We start from the raw sequence: 18,614 nt of genomic DNA, 5'->3' as shown, positions 1-18,614 counted from the left end.
GCTTCTCTATGGAATGGGTGTGAGTATTACACAGCACTGATAAGTGCTGCTCTGTGCAGTGGATGTAAGTGTTACACAGCACTCGGAAATGCTGCTCTTTGGAGTGGGTATGAATGTTAAACAGCACTGACAGATGCTGCCCTTTGGAGCAGTAATAGGTGTGTGTATTACACAGCACTGATGAATGGTGCTCTGTGCAGTGGATGTGTTAGACAGCACTCAGAAATGCTGCTCTTTGGAGTGGGTATGAATGTTAAACAGCACTGACAGATGCTACCCTTTGGAGCAGTAACAGGTGTGTGTAATACAAAGCACTGATTAATGTTGCTCTATGGGGTGGGTATGAGTGTTATACGACACAGGTGGGTGATCCAAGGGTGCTGCTTTTTGGAGCTGTTGTGAGTGTTATGTGGCTCTGACAGACACTGCTCTTTATTTAGGAATGAGTATTAGACAACACTGACTGAAACTATTCTTTAAGTTGATGTGAGTGTTAGACAGCACTAATGAATGCTGCTCTTTAGGTAGGAGTGAGTGTTACACAGCACTGATGAATGCCACTATTTAGATAAGAGAGGGTTGCACAACACTGACGAATACTGCTCTTTAGGCAGGAGAGAGAGTTACACAGCATTGACAAATGCTGCTCTTTGGAGTGGGTATGAATTTTAAACAGCACTGACAGATGCTGCCCTTTGGGTAGCTGTGACTGGTGCTCCTTACGCTGAGATGCAAGTATTTGAAGGGGAGTGCTGACAGATCCTGGCTGTAATACTTGCACGCTTTCCCTTCTCATAGATTTCTAGCTTCACTTTTTTACAACTTGTCAGTTCTCCTGCCTTTGAGACATTGATGCCTGGGACGCGATGTGGATTGTTCCAGAAGGAAATGAGGGCATGCAGGAAAAAGGGGATGAAAGCCCTGTGTTAGAACAGGCTGATTCTCACATTTGCTGCACTCTGGACTCTCTGGAAGACTTTGTTCTGGATTTTGAAGATTATGACCTTTGGGAAGCTGTTAAGAACCACCTGGGCCACGAAGGGGATCCATCCCGTAAGTACAATGACCTGCACTGAGTAGAGTCCCCCTGGGGTTTCATGTCTCGAACACAGGAGTCTCTTCCTGTATCGGTGAGCCACAGTTAGTTAAGGGGTGTGTAACACCAAGTTTTGGGGGACTCCTTTCCTCAAGGCTTTCCCCGTTTCTGTTGTGAACTGCAGTGTTTCATGCACAGCCCGGGACAAAGACCTCTCAAATGTAACGGGGGAGCAGTACTGACCAATGAACTCAACCAGACTTGGAAGAGGGCAAAAACTTTGTCCTGGGTACTGAAGGCTGTGGGATTTGCCAGAAATTACTTGTTTATATCAGACATTATACAGGCACCTAGAGGTAGTTTTCGCTAGTTTAGATGTAACGTCCCGATGGACCTTTTGAAAATGTGGTCGCTTGGCTGTATTTGCACAAAAATCCATAGAAACTTTGCACCTGTGTTAAAGGAAAGGAGGAAGCGTGTAGAAGCTGGCATCCTGCATGTGTGTTTGGTGCTGCTAAAGGCTGTTTTCAATGTGGATTGACTTTTCCAGATTCATACGAGACAGTGTTTACGCTGCTCCCTTTGCTGCAGAGTCCACGGTAGCTTCACTTTGAAAACTGCCACTGATGTAAAATAGAAAAAAAGAAAAGGAAGCCAATAAAAACAAAAGTTCATTTCTTTAGCCACTATGCTTGCTGCAGGTCGTAAAAAAAAAACAAAAAACGGATGCCCCAACCTGGAGCAGATGTACTGGATAAAGAAATGAACTTTTCTTTTTATCGGCTTCCTGTTTTTCTTTTACACCAAAACAGGGAAGATAGGGTATCCTGATAGTGAGGCAGCAAAAGAGACCGTAGTAGATCAGGTGTCCTTAAATAAAAAATAAAAATCAGACAAAAGATTGCAAATTAATACTGTCAAGTACTGAACATGATGTAAATAGGAACAACAAACATAGTTTGAAATGTCTATATGTGAATGCCAGGAGCCTAAGAAATAAGATGGGAGAGTTAGAATATATTGCACTAAATGAAAAATTAGATATAATAGGCATCTCTGAGACCTGGTGGAAGGAGGATAACCAGTGGGACACTGTCATACCGGGGTACAAATTATATCGTAGTGATAGGGTGGGTCGAATTGGTGGAGGGGTAGCATTGTATATTAACGAGAGCCTTGAATCAAATAGATTGAAAATTCTGCAGGAAACAAAACATTTCTTGGAATCACTGTGGATTGAAATTCCATGTGTAAAGGGGAAAAGGATAGTGATAGGAGTGTACTACCGTCCGCCTGGCCAGGATGAACAGACGGATGCAGAAATGTTAAAGGAAATTAGGGACGCAAACAAACTGGGCAACACAATAATAATGGGTGATTTCAATTACCCCGATATTGACTGGATAAATGTAACATCAGGACATGCTAGGAAGGTAAAATTCCTTGATGAAATCAAGGACAGCTTTATGGAGCAGCTGGTACAGGAGCTGACGAGAGAAGGAAAAATTCTAGACCTAGTCCTTAGTGGAGCACATGATCTGGTGCGGGAGGTAATGGTGCTGGTGCCACTTGATAACAGTGATCATAATATGATCAGATTTGACATTAGCTTTGAAGTAAGTATACATAGGAAATCAAATATGTTATCGTTTAACTTTTAAAAAGGAGACTATGATAAAATGAGAAGAACGGTGAAAAACAAAACTTAGAGCAGCTGCGAGGGTCAAAAACTTGCATGGATGCTGTTCAAAAACACCATCCTGGAAGCCCAGGCCAAATATATTCCACGTATTAAAAGAGGAGGACGGAAGACCAAATGACAGCCGGAATGGTTAAAAAGTGGGGTGAAGGAAGCTATTAGAGCTAAAAGAAAATCCTTCAGAAAATGGAAGAAAGAACCGACTGAAAATAATAAGAAACAGCATAAAGAATGTCAAGTCAAATGCAAAGTGCTGATAAGGAAGGCTAAGAGGGACTTCGAAATAAAGATTGCGTTGGAGGACAAAACACATAATAAAGCTTTTTTTAGGTATATTAAAAGCAGGAAGCTGGCAAAAGAATCAGTTGGACCGCTAGATGACCGAGGAGTAAAAGGGACAATCAGGGAAGACAAAGCCGTAGCGGAGAGATTAAATGAAATTCTTTGCTTCGGTCTTCACAGAGGAAGATTTGGGTAGGATACCGGTGCCGGAAATGGTATTCAAAGCTGACGAGTTGGAGAAACTTAATGAATTCTCTGTAAACCTGGAGGATGTAATGGGGCAGTTCTACAAACTGAAGAGTAGCAAATCTCCTGGACCGGATGGTATTCATCCCAGAGTACTGATAGAACTGAAAAATTAGCTTGCTGAGCTATTGTTAGTAATTGTAATTTATCCTTAAAATCGAGCGTGGTACCGGAAGATTGGAGGATGGCCAATGTAACGCCGATTTTTAAAAAAGGTTCCAGAGAAGATCCGGGAAATTATAGACTGGTGAGTCTGACGTTGGTGCCGGGCAAAATGGTAGAGACTATTATTAAGAACAAAATTACAGAGCATATTCAAAAGCATGGATTAATGAGACAAAGTCAACATGGATTTAGTGAAGGTAAATCTTGCCTCACCAATCTACTACATTTCTTTGAAGGGGTGAACAAACATGTGGACAAAGGGGAGCCGGTTGATATTGTGTATCTGGATTTTCAGAAGGTGTTTGACAAAGTACCTCATGAAAGACTCCAGAGGAAATTGGAGAGTCATGGGATAGGAGGTAGTGACCTATTGTGGGTTAAAAACTGGTGAAAAGATAGAAAACAAGAGAGTAGGGTTAAATGGTCAGTATTCTCAATGGAGAAGGGTAGTTAGTGGGGTTCCTCAGGGTCTGTGCTGGGTCCATTGCTTTTTAACATATTTATAAATGACCTAGAGATGGGAGTAACTAGTGAGGTAATTAAATTTGCTGATGACACAAAGTTATTCAAAGTCATTAAATCTCGGGAGGATTGTGAAAAATTACAAGAGGACCTTACGAGACTGGGAGACTGGGCGTCTAAATGGCAGATGACGTTTAATGTGAGCAAGTGCAAAGTGATGCATGTGAGAAAGAGGAACCCGAATTATAGCTACGTCATGCAAGGTTCCACGTTAGGAGTCACAGACCAAGAAAGGGATCTAGGTGTCGTCGTTGATACTTTGAAACCTTCTGCTCGGTGTGCTGCTGCGGCTAAGAAAGCAAATAGAATGTTAGGTATTATTAGGAAAGGAATGGAAAACAAAAATGAGGATGTTATAATGCCTTTGTATCGCTCCATGGTGCAACCGCACCTCAAATACTGTGTTCAATTGTGGTTCGCCTCATCTCAAAAAAGATATAGTGGAATTAGAAAAGGTTTAGAGAAGGGCGACGAAAATGATAAAGGGGATGGGACGACTTCCCTATGAGGAAAGGCTAAAGCAGCTAGGGCTCTTCAGCTTGGAGAAATGACTGCTGAGGGGAGATATGATAGAGGTCTATAAAATAATGAGTGGAGTTGAACGGTTAGATGTGAAGCGTCCGTTTACACTTTCCAAAAATTGTAGGACTAGGGGGCATGCAATGAAGCTCAATGTAGTAAATTTAAAATGAATCTGAGAAAAAATGTTCTTCACTCAATGTGTAATTAAACTCTGGAATTTGTTGCCAGAGAATGTGGTAAAGGCGGTTAGCTTAGCGGAGTTTAAAAAAGGTTTGGACGGCTTCCTAAAGAAAAAGTCCATAGACCGTTATTAAATGGACTTGGGGAAAATCCACTATTTCTGGGATAAGCAGTATAAAATGTTTTGTACTTTTTTGGGATCTTGCCAGGTATTTGTGACCTGGATTGGCCACTGTTGGAAACAGGATGCTGGGCTTGATGGACCTTTGGTCTTTCCCAGTATGGCAATACTTATGTACTTATGTACGTTGGATCTTGTCAGCCGGTTGCCTTGTTGTTTTTTGGGACACTGATCCAAAATACTCAAAGATTTCTGTGCCTGACTTTAATATGGGCAGATTTTTTTTATCCATAGATGTTGTTTTCTGAACCCCTCCCTCAAAACCTCCCACCCTCACCTCTTTTAGCCAAATCATCCTCTGCATTTGGTGGATGAATTGATGGTGGTCAGCTGAAACTGTATTGAATTATCTGCTGTTGGAATTTGCTGCTGCCTCTGAACAGTTTCCCAAAATGCCCAAGCTCAGTCCTTCCCATTAGCTCTTGTTTGACTGGGAGGGTGAGCTGATGAATTAGAGGGTTTGAAGGATGAATTGGAAAGTGAGCAACAGGAACTGGGGGGGGAGGAACTAAGAGAGAGAAAGTGACAAAAGAACATCCCGATATGGGAGGAGACTTTTGTTGGAATGTAATTGTATTTTACATGCATTGACTGTCACCTATTATTTCTCTGTGATTACTCTGTGACCTCTGATGTGAATTACTTAGAGAGGTCACACTGCTATGCAACTTCCTGTGGGGGTTAGACACAGCAGATGCAGCACATGGAGCACATGGAGCTCATGATCTCTCCTAACCTGAGAGGATCTATGGTGGTGTGAGCATCCATTACCATCTAAGCACATGGAAGGAGCTGATAATACAAATGTATAGTAATATGTATATATAAGCCTGTCTGATTATAATCTAACTACAAACTGTGAGTAAACAGATGTTTTGTTACTTCAACTTTAAAGTGACTCAGCAGTGAATTATTCAGGGGTGAATGAGAGAGAGATGAAGAAAGAAATTAACATTTCTAAAGCTGAAGCTGTGTGTACTAAAATCTGCTAATTATTTACTACAAATAATCCAACAAAAGGGTTATGGGCCCAGGGGCTCAGGAATTGAAAAAGAAGAGAAATATTACCAGGCAGAAAAAAAGGCCACATTTTTCTCTTAAGTTTTAAAGGAAAGATTCAGTCTGTCTCTCTCTCCCCCCACACAGCAGACAGAAGGCTAAGAAAATGGCTGAGGGAAGAAATTCACCATTGTTCTACTCTCTCAAGGTGCCTAAATTAACTGAGTTTAATTATCAGAAGTGGGAACTAAGATTCATATGTCTCCTTCGAGCAAAAGGATTAAATATATGCTTAGACCAAGACAGAACAGCTGAAAATATGGCTGAATGGGACAATGCAAACTATTATGTGAAGTGCATGCTTTTGGAAGCTCTCTCAGAGAAACAAGCCATATTAGTGGAGGGAAAAGATACACCAAAGGACATTTTATATAAACTGAGAACTATGTATGCAACTACATATGCAAAGAAGCAACCAATTTGGTTGGCAGAGTTGAATGAAACCAAATTAAGGGATAAAAGTAAATGTAATGATCACATTATGCATCTTATGTCTTCATTTCAAAAGTTAGAACTTTCTGGAATTCCCATGTGTGATGCATTGAAAAGAGCATTTCTTTTTACCTCACTATCAAAGAAGTTTGATGTTTTTAGGTCTGTAAATGAGGCCATTGAAGGGCAATCTTTTGAACAGGCAACATCAAAACTAAGGCAGGAATGCATAATAAATGATTCTGAGGAGATGTGTTCTCAAAGTCAGTCAGAGAGAAATGAAACAAATTTCTTGGCAAAGAACAGAGGAAGGCGGAGCTATGGGAAAACTCCACCCAAGGGCAAGCTGATTTGCTACTCATGTGGAAAGGAGGGACATGTATCTAAATGGTGTAAGGAAACACAAAACACTCCCTCTAGCTCACCTAAGCCAATGGAACTAAAGAATTTTCAAACCAGGAAATGTATGAAGGACAAAGATAAACACAAGGGCTTTCTAATGGCAGAAAAATCTTTGACTATGGTAAATAATAATTCAAATGAAAGTACTTGGATTTTGGATTCGGGGAGCACATGCCATTTAACCAATTGTAAGAATTTCTTTCAGGAAATGTGTCCAGAGGAAGGTATTCTTAAAACTGCAAACGCAGGGACTGCTAAGATCCAAGCAAAAGGTATTGGATTCTTAAAATGCAAAGTGTCTAATGAAGTTAAAGAAATTCCTGTAAGTGATGTCTTGTATATTCCCCAAGCAGTTTGTAATATGCTTAGTGTATCTACATTAGATAAGAAGGGATTTGCGATTCATTTTGAAAACAGTAAGTGCACAATCTCTAAAAATGATGAAGTGTATGCTGAAGCTTTTATGCATAATGATGTTTATAAACTGAGCATTTCAGGTGAAGCCTCACATCTGGCGCAAGTAAGGAAGAATGATGGTAAATGTAGTCTGGAAATCTGGCACCGCCGCCTGGGACATCATGATTTTAAGGTGATCCAGGATCTTTACAGTAAGCAACTAGCCACCGGCATTCAGATAAGTGCAGATGCTGGTAAAATGGAGAAATGCATAGACTGTGTTACTCAAAAAGGTGTGAGACCCTCATTTCCTGCATACACAGGAAATAGGAGTAATAAAGTGCTGGACTTAATACACAGTGACTTATGTGGACCGTTTAATATCCCATCATTGGGAAATAACAGATTTGTGCTAATATTCTTGGATGATTTCTCTAGATACTGTGTGGCCTATTTGCTGAAAGAGAAAAGTCAAGTCACAGACATGCTGAAGAAATACGTAGCCATGGTGAGCAATAAATTTGAAAGAAAACCAAAGGTTCTTCAGACCGACAATGGTGGTGAGTTCACTTCACAAAGCATGCGCACATTTCTAGAACAAGAAGGCATTCAGCATATCACAACAGTAGCTTATACACCAGAACAAAATTCTGTTGCAGAGAGAAAATTTAGGTCACTTGTGGAAATGACCAGATGTATGCTGTCAGATAGCAATCTCCCTAAAAGACTATGGGGGGAAGCCATTCTCACAGCAGTGTACCTACAAAACAGAATGCCAACTAAAGGCGCTGAGCGCACACCACATGAGACATGGCATGGTAGGAAGCCAAACCTGTCACACATAAGAACATTTGGAAGTACAGCATATGCTCATGTACCAAAGCAAAGAAGGCATAAGCTGGATTCCACAACAGAAAGGGGCATTTTAGTTGGCTATGCTCCAGGACACAAAGGATATAGAATTTTGAATCTGAAAACTGGCATTGTTGGCATAAGACATGTTACATATTTTGATGAAAACAAAAGGGTTGATAAAGGCTGGATTATCCCAGATGAGCCTTATCATCCAGAATATGAAACTAGAACCATAATAGACATGCCAGTGTATATAAATGCCATACCAAGGCAGATGTCTGAAAGCAACTCACCTGTATCTAACGAGGAACAGGCAGAGGAAGCAGACACAGAAAGGATCATTGAAGAAGACAGTACAGTTGGAGAAGGGGAATCAATTGGAGAAGGACTCTCAGATTTAGAGGATGCGGAAAGGTCAGACCAACCTGTAGTCAGACGCTCATCCAGGGAAAACAAAGGTGTTCCACCCCCAAGACTGTCTTACCTAACAAAGTCAGCAGAAGCTCAAGAGCCCTTAACATGGGATGAGATTGAGAAAATGCCAGCAGAAGAAGCTGCTGAATGGCATAAAGCTGCACAAGAAGAAATTGATGCATTGGATAAAAATAATACTTGGATTCTTACAAAATTACCTCCTGGCAAGAAAGCTATAGGATGCAAATGGGTATTCAAGTTAAAAAGGAATGCACAAGGAAAAGTGGAAAGGTATAAAGCCAGATTAGTGGCAAAGGGATATCTTCAAAAATATGGAGAAGATTTTGATGAAGTGTTTGCACCTGTAGTGAAACACACGACAATAAGAACACTTCTGAGCATTGCAGTCTCAAAAGGCATGCAAGTCAACCACATTGATGTGAAAACAGCATTTCTTCACGGAGATATAACTGAAGACTTGTACATGGAACAGCCAACAGGTTTCATAAATACAAAACAAAGACAGCTAGTGTGTAAATTAAACAAAGGTCTTTATGGATTAAAGCAAAGTGCAAAATGTTGGAATGAAAAATTGCATGAAATATTGACAAATTTAGGATTTAAGCAAGGTGAAGCAGATAAATGCTTGTACACTAGGTGCACAAATGGACAATATGCATACATTTTAGCTTTTGTTGATGATCTGCTCATTGCAAGCAAAAGTGAGCAAGAGTACAAGGACATTGTAAAGTGTTTAAACCTCAATGTTGAGATAAAAGAACTTGGAAATGTGTCATACTATCTTGGTATAGAAATTGAGAAACAAAATGATGGTTCTTATCTTCTAAGCCAGAAGCAGAAAATAAATGAGCTTATTGAAAGTTTAGGTATGCAAGATGCCCAAGTTGTAAGCACTCCCATGATCACTGATTTTCTGAAGGATGAAACAGTAAGAGAACCTTTACCAGATAACATCCAATATAGATCAGCCATAGGTAAGCTTTTATATCTAGCTACCACATACAGGGCTGATATAGCAAATGCAGTAGGAATTTTGAGCAGAAGGGTCAGCTCACCTACCAAATCAGATTGGACTGCAGTTAAAAGGATGGTAAGGTATTTAAAGGGTACCATTGATTGTAAATTAAAGATTTCAGCCAATAGTAATCCAAAACTAATATGTTACTGTGATTCAGATTGGGCAGGGGATCATTCTGATTATAAATCCACAAGTGGATATGTGTTTATGTATGGAAATGTACAAATTTCATGGGCCAGTCATAAACAAAGTATTGTGAGTCTGTCTTCTACAGAAGCTGAATATGTGGCCGCATCGGAAGCGTGCAGAGAACTGATGTGGATTGAAAAACTTATGCTGGATTTCGGAATAGCTGAACAGAGACCAATCCAGATAATGGAAGATAATCAGAGCTGCATCCGACTGTCACAGAATGACAAGGTTCAGTCACGCACCAAGCACATCGCAACGAAATACCACAACGTGCGAGAGTTGGCAAAAGAAGGGGTCATCAGTCTACACTATTGTCACACCAGTGAGATGACAGCTGACATCATGACCAAACCGTTACCCAGAGAACGTTTTGTGAATCTGCGTATAAAGCTTGGACTTTGTATGAATAAATAATTGCATGACAGTTATGCATGAGAAGGGGTTTGTTGGAATGTAATTGTATTTTACATGCATTGACTGTCACCTATTATTTCTCTGTGATTACTCTGTGACCTCTGATGTGAATTACTTAGAGAGGTCACACTGCTATGCAACTTCCTGTGGGGGTTAGACACAGCAGATGCAGCACATGGAGCACATGGAGCTCATGATCTCTCCTAACCTGAGAGGATCTATGGTGGTGTGAGCATCCATTACCATCTAAGCACATGGAAGGAGCTGATAATACAAATGTATAGTAATATGTATATATAAGCCTGTCTGATTATAATCTAACTACAAACTGTGAGTAAACAGATGTTTTGTTACTTCAACTTTAAAGTGACTCAGCAGTGAATTATTCAGGGGTGAATGAGAGAGAGATGAAGAAAGAAATTAACATTTCTAAAGCTGAAGCTGTGTGTACTAAAATCTGCTAATTATTTACTACAAATAATCCAACAACTTTCTCCAACCATCACTTTAAACTTAAGTGAAACAAGTTGATATTATTCCTTTCCAAATAATGCTCAAGACGGTTTCCAGCTCTTCTCTGGTCTTCAGTTTGTTGGAAATCTGAGCCACAGGAATTGCAGGAAGGGCCGAGACCAAACTGTGCCCATCTCTGAAGATGGAAGGAGTGGGTTAAGTGATGTAGCTTTGTATATATAATCTGCAGTACAGGAGAATGTTTATAAATAAATAAATTAATCTGAGGCGCTTTAAATGTAGGATTGCTTTATAGTGGGGCCATATTTGCACCTGATGAACATCCAGCAGCCTCTCTCCCTGTCCAGTAATGGGGTTGAGGGCAGTGGCTGTAGACTTTGCCCTAAAATTGTGGGGCAGCTCTCAAGATTCTCCGCCTGTGACTGTGAACCTGTGAGACGAGGTCTCGCTACCCAAACTTCTCTCAAGTGGCAGCTCTAAAGGGTTAATGTGCTTTACTGGCAGGTCACCGCTTTGAAAATAACCCTGGCCTCAGGAGGCATCTTGTGAAGAAAGTGTCCAGAAATCGGGTCACCAGAAGCAGCCAAAAGATGGTGGATCTCTCATCCATGAAGAAAAAGAAAGCAGACAGACGACCTCATGAGGTAAGGCAGAAAAGTCTAATCACCAGAATTATAGTAGAATGTCTATTTCTGACAGGGAGGGAAGAGCTGTTTGTAAATTGCTAAGCGTGTAATGCTGCCACTGATCCGCATTTCAGCTCCATGTAAATGCTGGCGTGTAGCTGACGGTAAATGCTGGGCCTGCCCGTGATCCGTCCACAACATCCCGAAAGAAATTACGCACTGAGGTTCTGCAATACTAAGGGCAGTTATGTATGTAACCGCAAATTAGTATCAATTCACTCCAATTAATCTTTGTTTACTCCAATTTGCACCTAATTTAACAATTAAGTTACACGTGTAAATGCCAGTTTTCTATATCTGGGGTGTGACATTTTGCACACTAAAGTTCCAAATTCTATAAATAGCGCTGAAAAAAACCATGCGGTTAGTGTGATTCTATAAACTAAACCTAAAGTTAGGCTTAGTTTATAGAATATGCTCATCTGCCATTTTTGCGACTAAAATTTAGGCTACCTAAATACCAGCGTCTAACATAGATCTAGATCGAGTGTATTCTATAACAGTGCACTACTCCATCCTTATCCTCCTCGACTTATCTGCTGCCTTTGACACCGTCAATCATAATTTACTTCTTGACACACTGTCCTCATTTGGGTTCCAGGGCCCCGTCCTCTCCTGGTTCTCCTCGTATCTTTCCCAACGCACCTTCAGAGTATTTTCTAATGGCTCTTCTTCCACCCCCGTCCCGCTCTCTGTTGGGGTTCCTCAAGGATCTGTCCTTGGACCGCTTCTTTTCTCGATATACACCTCTTCCCTGGGCTCACTGATCTCATCACATGGTTTCCAGTACCATCTCTATGCCGATGACACCCAGCTCTACCTCTCCACTCCCGACATCACAGTCGAAACCCAGGCCAAAGTCTCGGCCTGCCTCTCGGATATCGCCACCTGGATGGCCAACCGTCATCTGAAACTGAACATGGCAAAGACTGAGCTCCTTGTCTTCCCACCCAAACCCTCCTCTCCTCTTCCCCCACTCTCTGTCTCTGTTGACAACGCCCTCATCCTCCCCGTCTCGTCAGCCCGCAATCTCGGAGTCATTTTCGACTCCTCCCTCTCCTTCTCTGCCCATATCCAGCAGACAGCTAAGACCTGTCGCTTCTTCCTCTATAATATTAGCAAAATCCGCCCATTCCTCTCTGAACAGACCACCCGAACCCTCGTCCACTCACTCGTTACCTCTCGTCTTGACTATTGCAACCTTCTCCTCGCTGGCCTCCCGCTTAGCCACCTATCCCCCCTTCAATCTGTCCAAAATTCCGCCGCACGTCTTATCTACCGCGTGAACCGATACTCTCATATCACCCCTCTCCTCAAGTCGCTTCACTGGCTCCCGATCCGCTACTGTATACAGTTCAAGCTTCTCCTATTGACCTTCAAGTGCACTCAATCTGCAGCCCCCCATTACCTCTCTACCCTCCTCTCCCCATATGTTCCCACCCGTAACCTCCGCTCTCAGGACAAATCACTCCTATCTGTACCCTTCTCCACCACCGCCAACTCCAGACTCCGTCCCTTCTGCCTTGCATCACCTTATGCCTGGAACAGACTCCCCGAGCCCATACGCCATGCGCCCTCCCTGCCCATCTTTAAGTCCTTACTTAAAACCCATCTCTTCTCCCTTGCTTTTGGCGCCTAACCACCTTCCCCATTCATGATACACTGACTACACTGACTACATAGTTTGTTACCTTTAGATTGTAAGCTCTCTTGAGCAGGGACTGTCCTTCCCCATGTTTTAACTTGTACAGCGCTGCGTAACCCTAGTAGCGCTATAGAAATGCTAAGTAGTAGTAGTAGTAGTAGTAGTGCACATAGTTTTCTGAAACGCCCACAACCCACCCATCCCACACTCATAGTCACACCCCTTTTTCAGCTGCACGCATTATATAATATGCCTAGAAAGTTGTGTGCTTAAATTCCAATTAAAGCCAATTAGTGCCCCTAATTGGTTAAGTATCAATTAGCAGTGCTGATTGGCTTGTTAATTAAGTTGTGAACGCAATTCGGCCGTGTGGCCAAATTATCGCACATAAGTTATGGCACCACTTATAGAATTTGGGGGTATCATGCGTGGAAAATTACATAATTACGGGGTTGTGTGCAGGTGGAAGTGTAGCGACGTGTCCAGGGTGAGAGATGGCAGGGGAATGGTAGAACCTAAGACTTTTGTACCTTGAAAACTGCACATGATTGCCTGGGAAAACTAGATGTAAGCATCTGTCAGCACTGTGTTCCCAAGTTTAAATACATACTTTTCACTGAGAACTAGTGAAAAGAACCTAAGCACTTTGCAACATTATGGACCGTGTGAATCTGCCCTTTTGTCATATTTACTAAGAAAAAGTCTGTTAGAAATAAGCCTGATTTTCTGTTCTGCTGTCAAATATTAGGTTTACCACTGGTGAGGCCGTCTTTATTGTGATTATCAATTTATTTCCGTACTTATACTGTTTTCTTTTATACTCGTCTTAATATACCGTCAGCATTTATTTATTTACTGTTTTATTTATTGGGATTTATTTACTGCCTTTTTGAAGAAATTCTGCCAAGGCAATGTCCAGAAAGAATAAGGCAAACCTAGGGAATAGACAATTAGAGCAATAGAGCTATTGAAATAACAATACGCATTGTGGTAGAGTAATCCTACTTACAACATCAAACCAGACGTATTAAAACATCTAAACAGATAGCAGAGGTGGAACAGATAGAGTAAGATCGTCTATTGGTCTGATGTTTGACAGTTACAATTTCATGCAAAGAAGTGCAGTTATGGGGTGTAGAAATTCAAAGGAGTTGTACTTGTTAGGGGATGAGCATGGGCCAGGAGAGGGTCCTTGGGGGTGATAGTGTAGTGTCTGATTATCTAAAGGTAGTGGAAAAATGACAGTGGCCGTAGCCAGAAGGATGCCAGGCTGCAAAGAAAGGAGAATAATCATGGAGGTGTTGATGCCCCTGAATAAGTCATTGGTGAGGCCTCATTTGGAATACTGTTCAGTTTTGGAGGCAAAATGGTATGGGAACAGCTTCAGAAGACGAATGAGAAATAGATTTGAACACTTGAATTTGTATATCCTAGAAGAGAGATGGGAGAGATATGATAAGCTCTTCTCACCCTCTTCCCTGCCGTTTGCCAAGGCAGTTAGTCTGTTAGTTTCATAGCCCAACCCACCTACACAATAATCCTTTACTGTTGAAGTATAATGGATATATATTGATGAAAGCGACTGAAACAAACTGAGAAAAATCAAAAGAATGTAAAAGTATAGGAATATGTATATAAGAATATAAAATATAACTATTCAAAATAAAATTAAAAATATAGGATTCTTAAAAAAGGAAGAAAAAAAGAAAAACTTACATATGCAGAAGATCGCCTTGTTTATATCTTGAAAAAACAGCTCAATCAGAAATGCCAAAAAAGAATATTGACAGTAAAGGATTATATTTGGTCATTTCATTAAAACAATATATATATATATATTTATATGCAATAGAAGTTATATATTATTATTTAAATTTTTTTTACATGTAATATAAGTTTTATTAAATTAATATGCTCTCTTTACCTTATTAAGCAAATATGCTTTCCAATTCATGGTAGATGTCCACTAATTGAGATTTATTTTAAGTAAATACATATAGTAGTTTTGTTATTTGTTCTTCTTATCATTTGATTATTTTAATATGATTGTGAGATGTATGTGCTTTATTTATTTATCTGTTACGTATATATTACTGGTTCCCAATTACAGAAAGTTAATAAAGGAGAATCATTTTGCAGAAAGTCGATCCAACATATGCCCTGTCTCATGGGTTGGAAATTTATGCTGGATCTCAAATTGCAAAGTCTGCAACACCAACAGGTCACTCCAAGAAAATACAAATAAAACACAAGGGATGAGAGAGCACTGCCATGGCGTTCTCACAAAGAGAGACCTCAGCTTAACGCAGGTCAACAATGACCACATGTAAAAAACTATCACAGGGCTCTCTGAAAAAAAAAAATAACTCCACACAACAGGCAACAATGCCTAAATTTATTTAAAATAAAACAAACAAACAAACCCCAAACCCCTTCACAGGACTCAGAAATAAACTCCACACAAGAGGCAACGCCTAAAATTTATAAAGAACAAACAAACAGTGACAGTACTCTCAACATCCCCAAAATTACAGCAATTACAAAACCTTTTGCTGTTGCATTGAAGATTTACTTTTGCTGGTTGAAGAGATGAACAATGTCTTCATTTTGGATAAGTACAACTGAATTGTGACACAGCTTTGTAATTGCTCTTATTTTGGGGATGTTACATAAGTACATAAGTAATGCCACACTGGGAAAAGACCAAGGGTCCATCGAGCCCAGCATCCTGTCCACGACAGCGGCCAATCCAGGCCAAGGGCACCTGGCAAGCTTCCCAAACGTACAAACATTTTATACAAGTTATTCCCGGAATTGTGGATTTTTCCCAAGTCCATTTAGTAGCGGTTTATGGACTTGCCCTTTAGGAAACCGTCTAACCCCTTTTTAAACTCTGCCAAGCTAACCGCCTTCACCACGTTCTCCGGCAACGAATTCCAGAGTTTAATTACACGTTGGGTGAAGAAAAATTTTCTCCAATTTGTTTTAAATTTACTACACTGTAGTTTCATGCATGCCCCCTAGTCCTAGTATTTTTGGAAAGCGTGAACAGACGTTTCACATCCACCTGTTCCACTCCTCATTTTATATACCTCTATCATGTCTCCCCTCAGCCGTCTCATCTCCAAGCTGAAAAGCCCTAGCCTCCTTAGTCTTTCTTTATAGGGAAGTCGCCCCATCCCCGTTATCATTTTAGTCACCCTTCGCTGCACCTTTTCCAATTCCAGTATATCTTTCTTGAGATGCGGCAACCAGAATTAAACACAATACTCAAGGTGCGGTCGCACCATAGAGCGATACAATGGCATTATAACATCCTCACACCTGTTTTCCATACATTTCCTAATAATACCCAACATTCTATTCACTTTCCGAGCTGCAGCAGCACACTAGCAGAAGGTTTCAGCATATTATCGATGACGACACCCAGCTCCCTTTCTTGGTCCGTAACTCCTAACGTGGAACCTTGCATGACGTAGCTATAATTCGGGTTCTTTTTTCCCACGTGCATCACCTTGCACTTGCTCACATTAAACGTCATCTGCCATTTAGCCGCCCAGTCTCCCAGTCTCGTAAAGGCCTTCTGTAATTTTTCACAATCCTGTCGCGAGTTAATGACTTTGAATAACTTTGTGTCATCAGCAAATTTAATTACCTCGCTAGTTACTCCCATCTCTAAATCATTTATAAATATATTAAAAAGTAGCGGTCCTAGCACAGACCCCTGAGGAACCCCACTAAATACCCTTCTCCATTGTGAATACTGCCCATTTAACCCCACTCTCTGTTTCCTATCCTTCAACCAGTTTTTAATCCACAATAGGACATTTCCTCCTATCCCATGACCCTCCAATTTCCTCTGTAGCCTTTCATGAGGTACCTTGTCAAACGCCTTTTGAAAATCCAGATACACAATATCAACCGGCTCCCCTTTGTCCACATGTTTGTTTACTCCTTCAAAGAATTGAAGTAAATTGGTCTGGCAAGATTTCCCCACACAAAAGCCGTGCTGACTCGGTCTCAGTAATCCATGTCCTCAGATGTGCTCTGTAGTTTTGTTTTTGATAATAGCCTCTACCATTTTCCCCGGCACCGACGTCAGACTCACCGGTCTATAATTTCCCGGATCTCCCCTGGAGCCTTTTTTAAAAATGGGCGTTACATTGGCCACCCTCCAATCTTCCGGTACCACGCTCGATTTTAAGGATAAATTGCATATCACTAACAGTAGCTCCGCAAGCTCATTTTTCAGTTCTATCAGTATTTGAGGATGTTGAGAGTACTGTCACTGTTTGTTTGTTTGTATTTTCTTTATAAATTTTAGGCGTTGCCTCTTGTGTGGAGTTTATTTCTGAGAGTCCTATGAAGGTTTTTTTATGTGTGGTCTTTGTTAACCTGAGGCCTCTTCTTTTGAGGACGTCGTGGCAGTCATTTCTCATCCCTTGTATATGATTTGCATTTTGTTGGAGTGACCTTTTGGTGTACTATACAAATTTCCCCTTTTGGGTTTGAGTTCTAATTTATTGCATATCATTTACCATAACCATTGTGTTCTTAACTGCTAGTATCTGAAATGCTAATCCATATACTGCAAGGAACATTGTTTAGTGATCCTTCGTCCTTCCCTTCTATGACGGCATGGCTAGACAAAGTTTGGATGATTCATAAAATGGAAAAGTTGACAGGGACTGGGAACCCTTTATACTCTGGGTGAATAGCTCTTAGGCTTTAAATATCTGTTATAAGAAGCTGTGTGAACCATTCTGAGCTAATGGTTATGGACAATGCATAGGAGATATGTGTTATGGTTGTTATTAATAATAAGCTTACTCACCTCTCCATTGTACATTGCTTTTTTACAATGCTTTTCTATAAAATTCCAGACTTGAATATTTCCAGGGGGAATGGGGATGGAATAGGAGGGAATGAGATAGGGATAGTGTTGAGTATCTGCCTTTTATCTGTTAAGCAGAATGTTACTTTTGAGTCGTATATAGTAATATGTTCTGAGAATCTCATCTTTCGTATCCGATCTTGTTATTTGGAAGTGTTGCATTTGTATCCTCCAGATTTTGTACTTGGAAATGTTCTCTGTTATGGTTGTAATTTTGACAACCAATTAAAAAAATGATCTGTTCTGGTGTGGGAGGTAACTGGGAATAAGGGAACATTAAATATTGCCTCATGAGTCTCCTGATGCTTGGTGGAATTTCTGTAGGTGTTTGTGGAGCTGAACGAACTTATCTATAGTAAGAACCAGGAGCTGCAATGGCAAGAGACAGCCCGGTGGATCAAATTTGAGGAAGATGTGGAGGAGGATACATCTCGCTGGGGAAAACCTCATGTGGCTTCACTGTCCTTCCGTAGCCTCCTAGAGCTGAGAAAAACCATTACGCATGGTGAGTTCAGATAGCCTTAAAAAAAAGAAAACCAGAAAGAAAAAAAGTCTGCTATGAAATCAGACACAACAAGAAGGAAGTTGGGGCAGACAGTGTTCTTCCACACATCAAAGGAAGTTTTATTCTAAAGCCAATTATTGTCAAGGCTCCACAAAGGGTCTGTACATATGTTGGTTTTAGAATAAACTTCTTTTGTGTGGAAGAACATTGTCTGCCCCTGCTTTCTTCTTCTGGTCTGCTATTTTGTAGGGGACTTTTTTTTTTCTTTTTCTTCGCATTAAGAACCAGCCTTACTCATTAGCAGATTTGCCTTCTCTGGAGTAGCCCACACTCTGGAATGCACTGCTTGAAAGGCTCCACTTAATACAGAACCA

The 18,614-nt window shown here is 40.8% G+C and overlaps 1 protein-coding gene across 1 annotated transcript in view; it reads left to right on the top strand.

Annotated features, from left to right (window-relative positions):
• Positions 1–866: 866 nt before the first annotated feature.
• LOC115475158 (anion exchange protein 3-like) overlaps positions 867–18,614 on the top strand; it is an 85,670-nt gene continuing 67,922 nt past the window's right edge. The window contains exons 1-3 of the mRNA XM_030210898.1: positions 867–1,053; positions 11,015–11,154; positions 18,060–18,240. Of these exons, the coding sequence (XP_030066758.1) occupies positions 867–1,053; positions 11,015–11,154; positions 18,060–18,240 (508 nt within the window). The remainder of the gene's footprint in view (positions 1,054–11,014; positions 11,155–18,059; positions 18,241–18,614) is intronic.

This window comes from Microcaecilia unicolor, chromosome 7, assembly GCF_901765095.1.
Source record: "Microcaecilia unicolor chromosome 7, aMicUni1.1, whole genome shotgun sequence".
NCBI classification, from domain to species: domain Eukaryota; kingdom Metazoa; phylum Chordata; class Amphibia; order Gymnophiona; family Siphonopidae; genus Microcaecilia; species Microcaecilia unicolor.
Note: the sequence above shows the minus strand (reverse complement) of the source record. Positions and strands in the feature narration are given on the sequence as shown.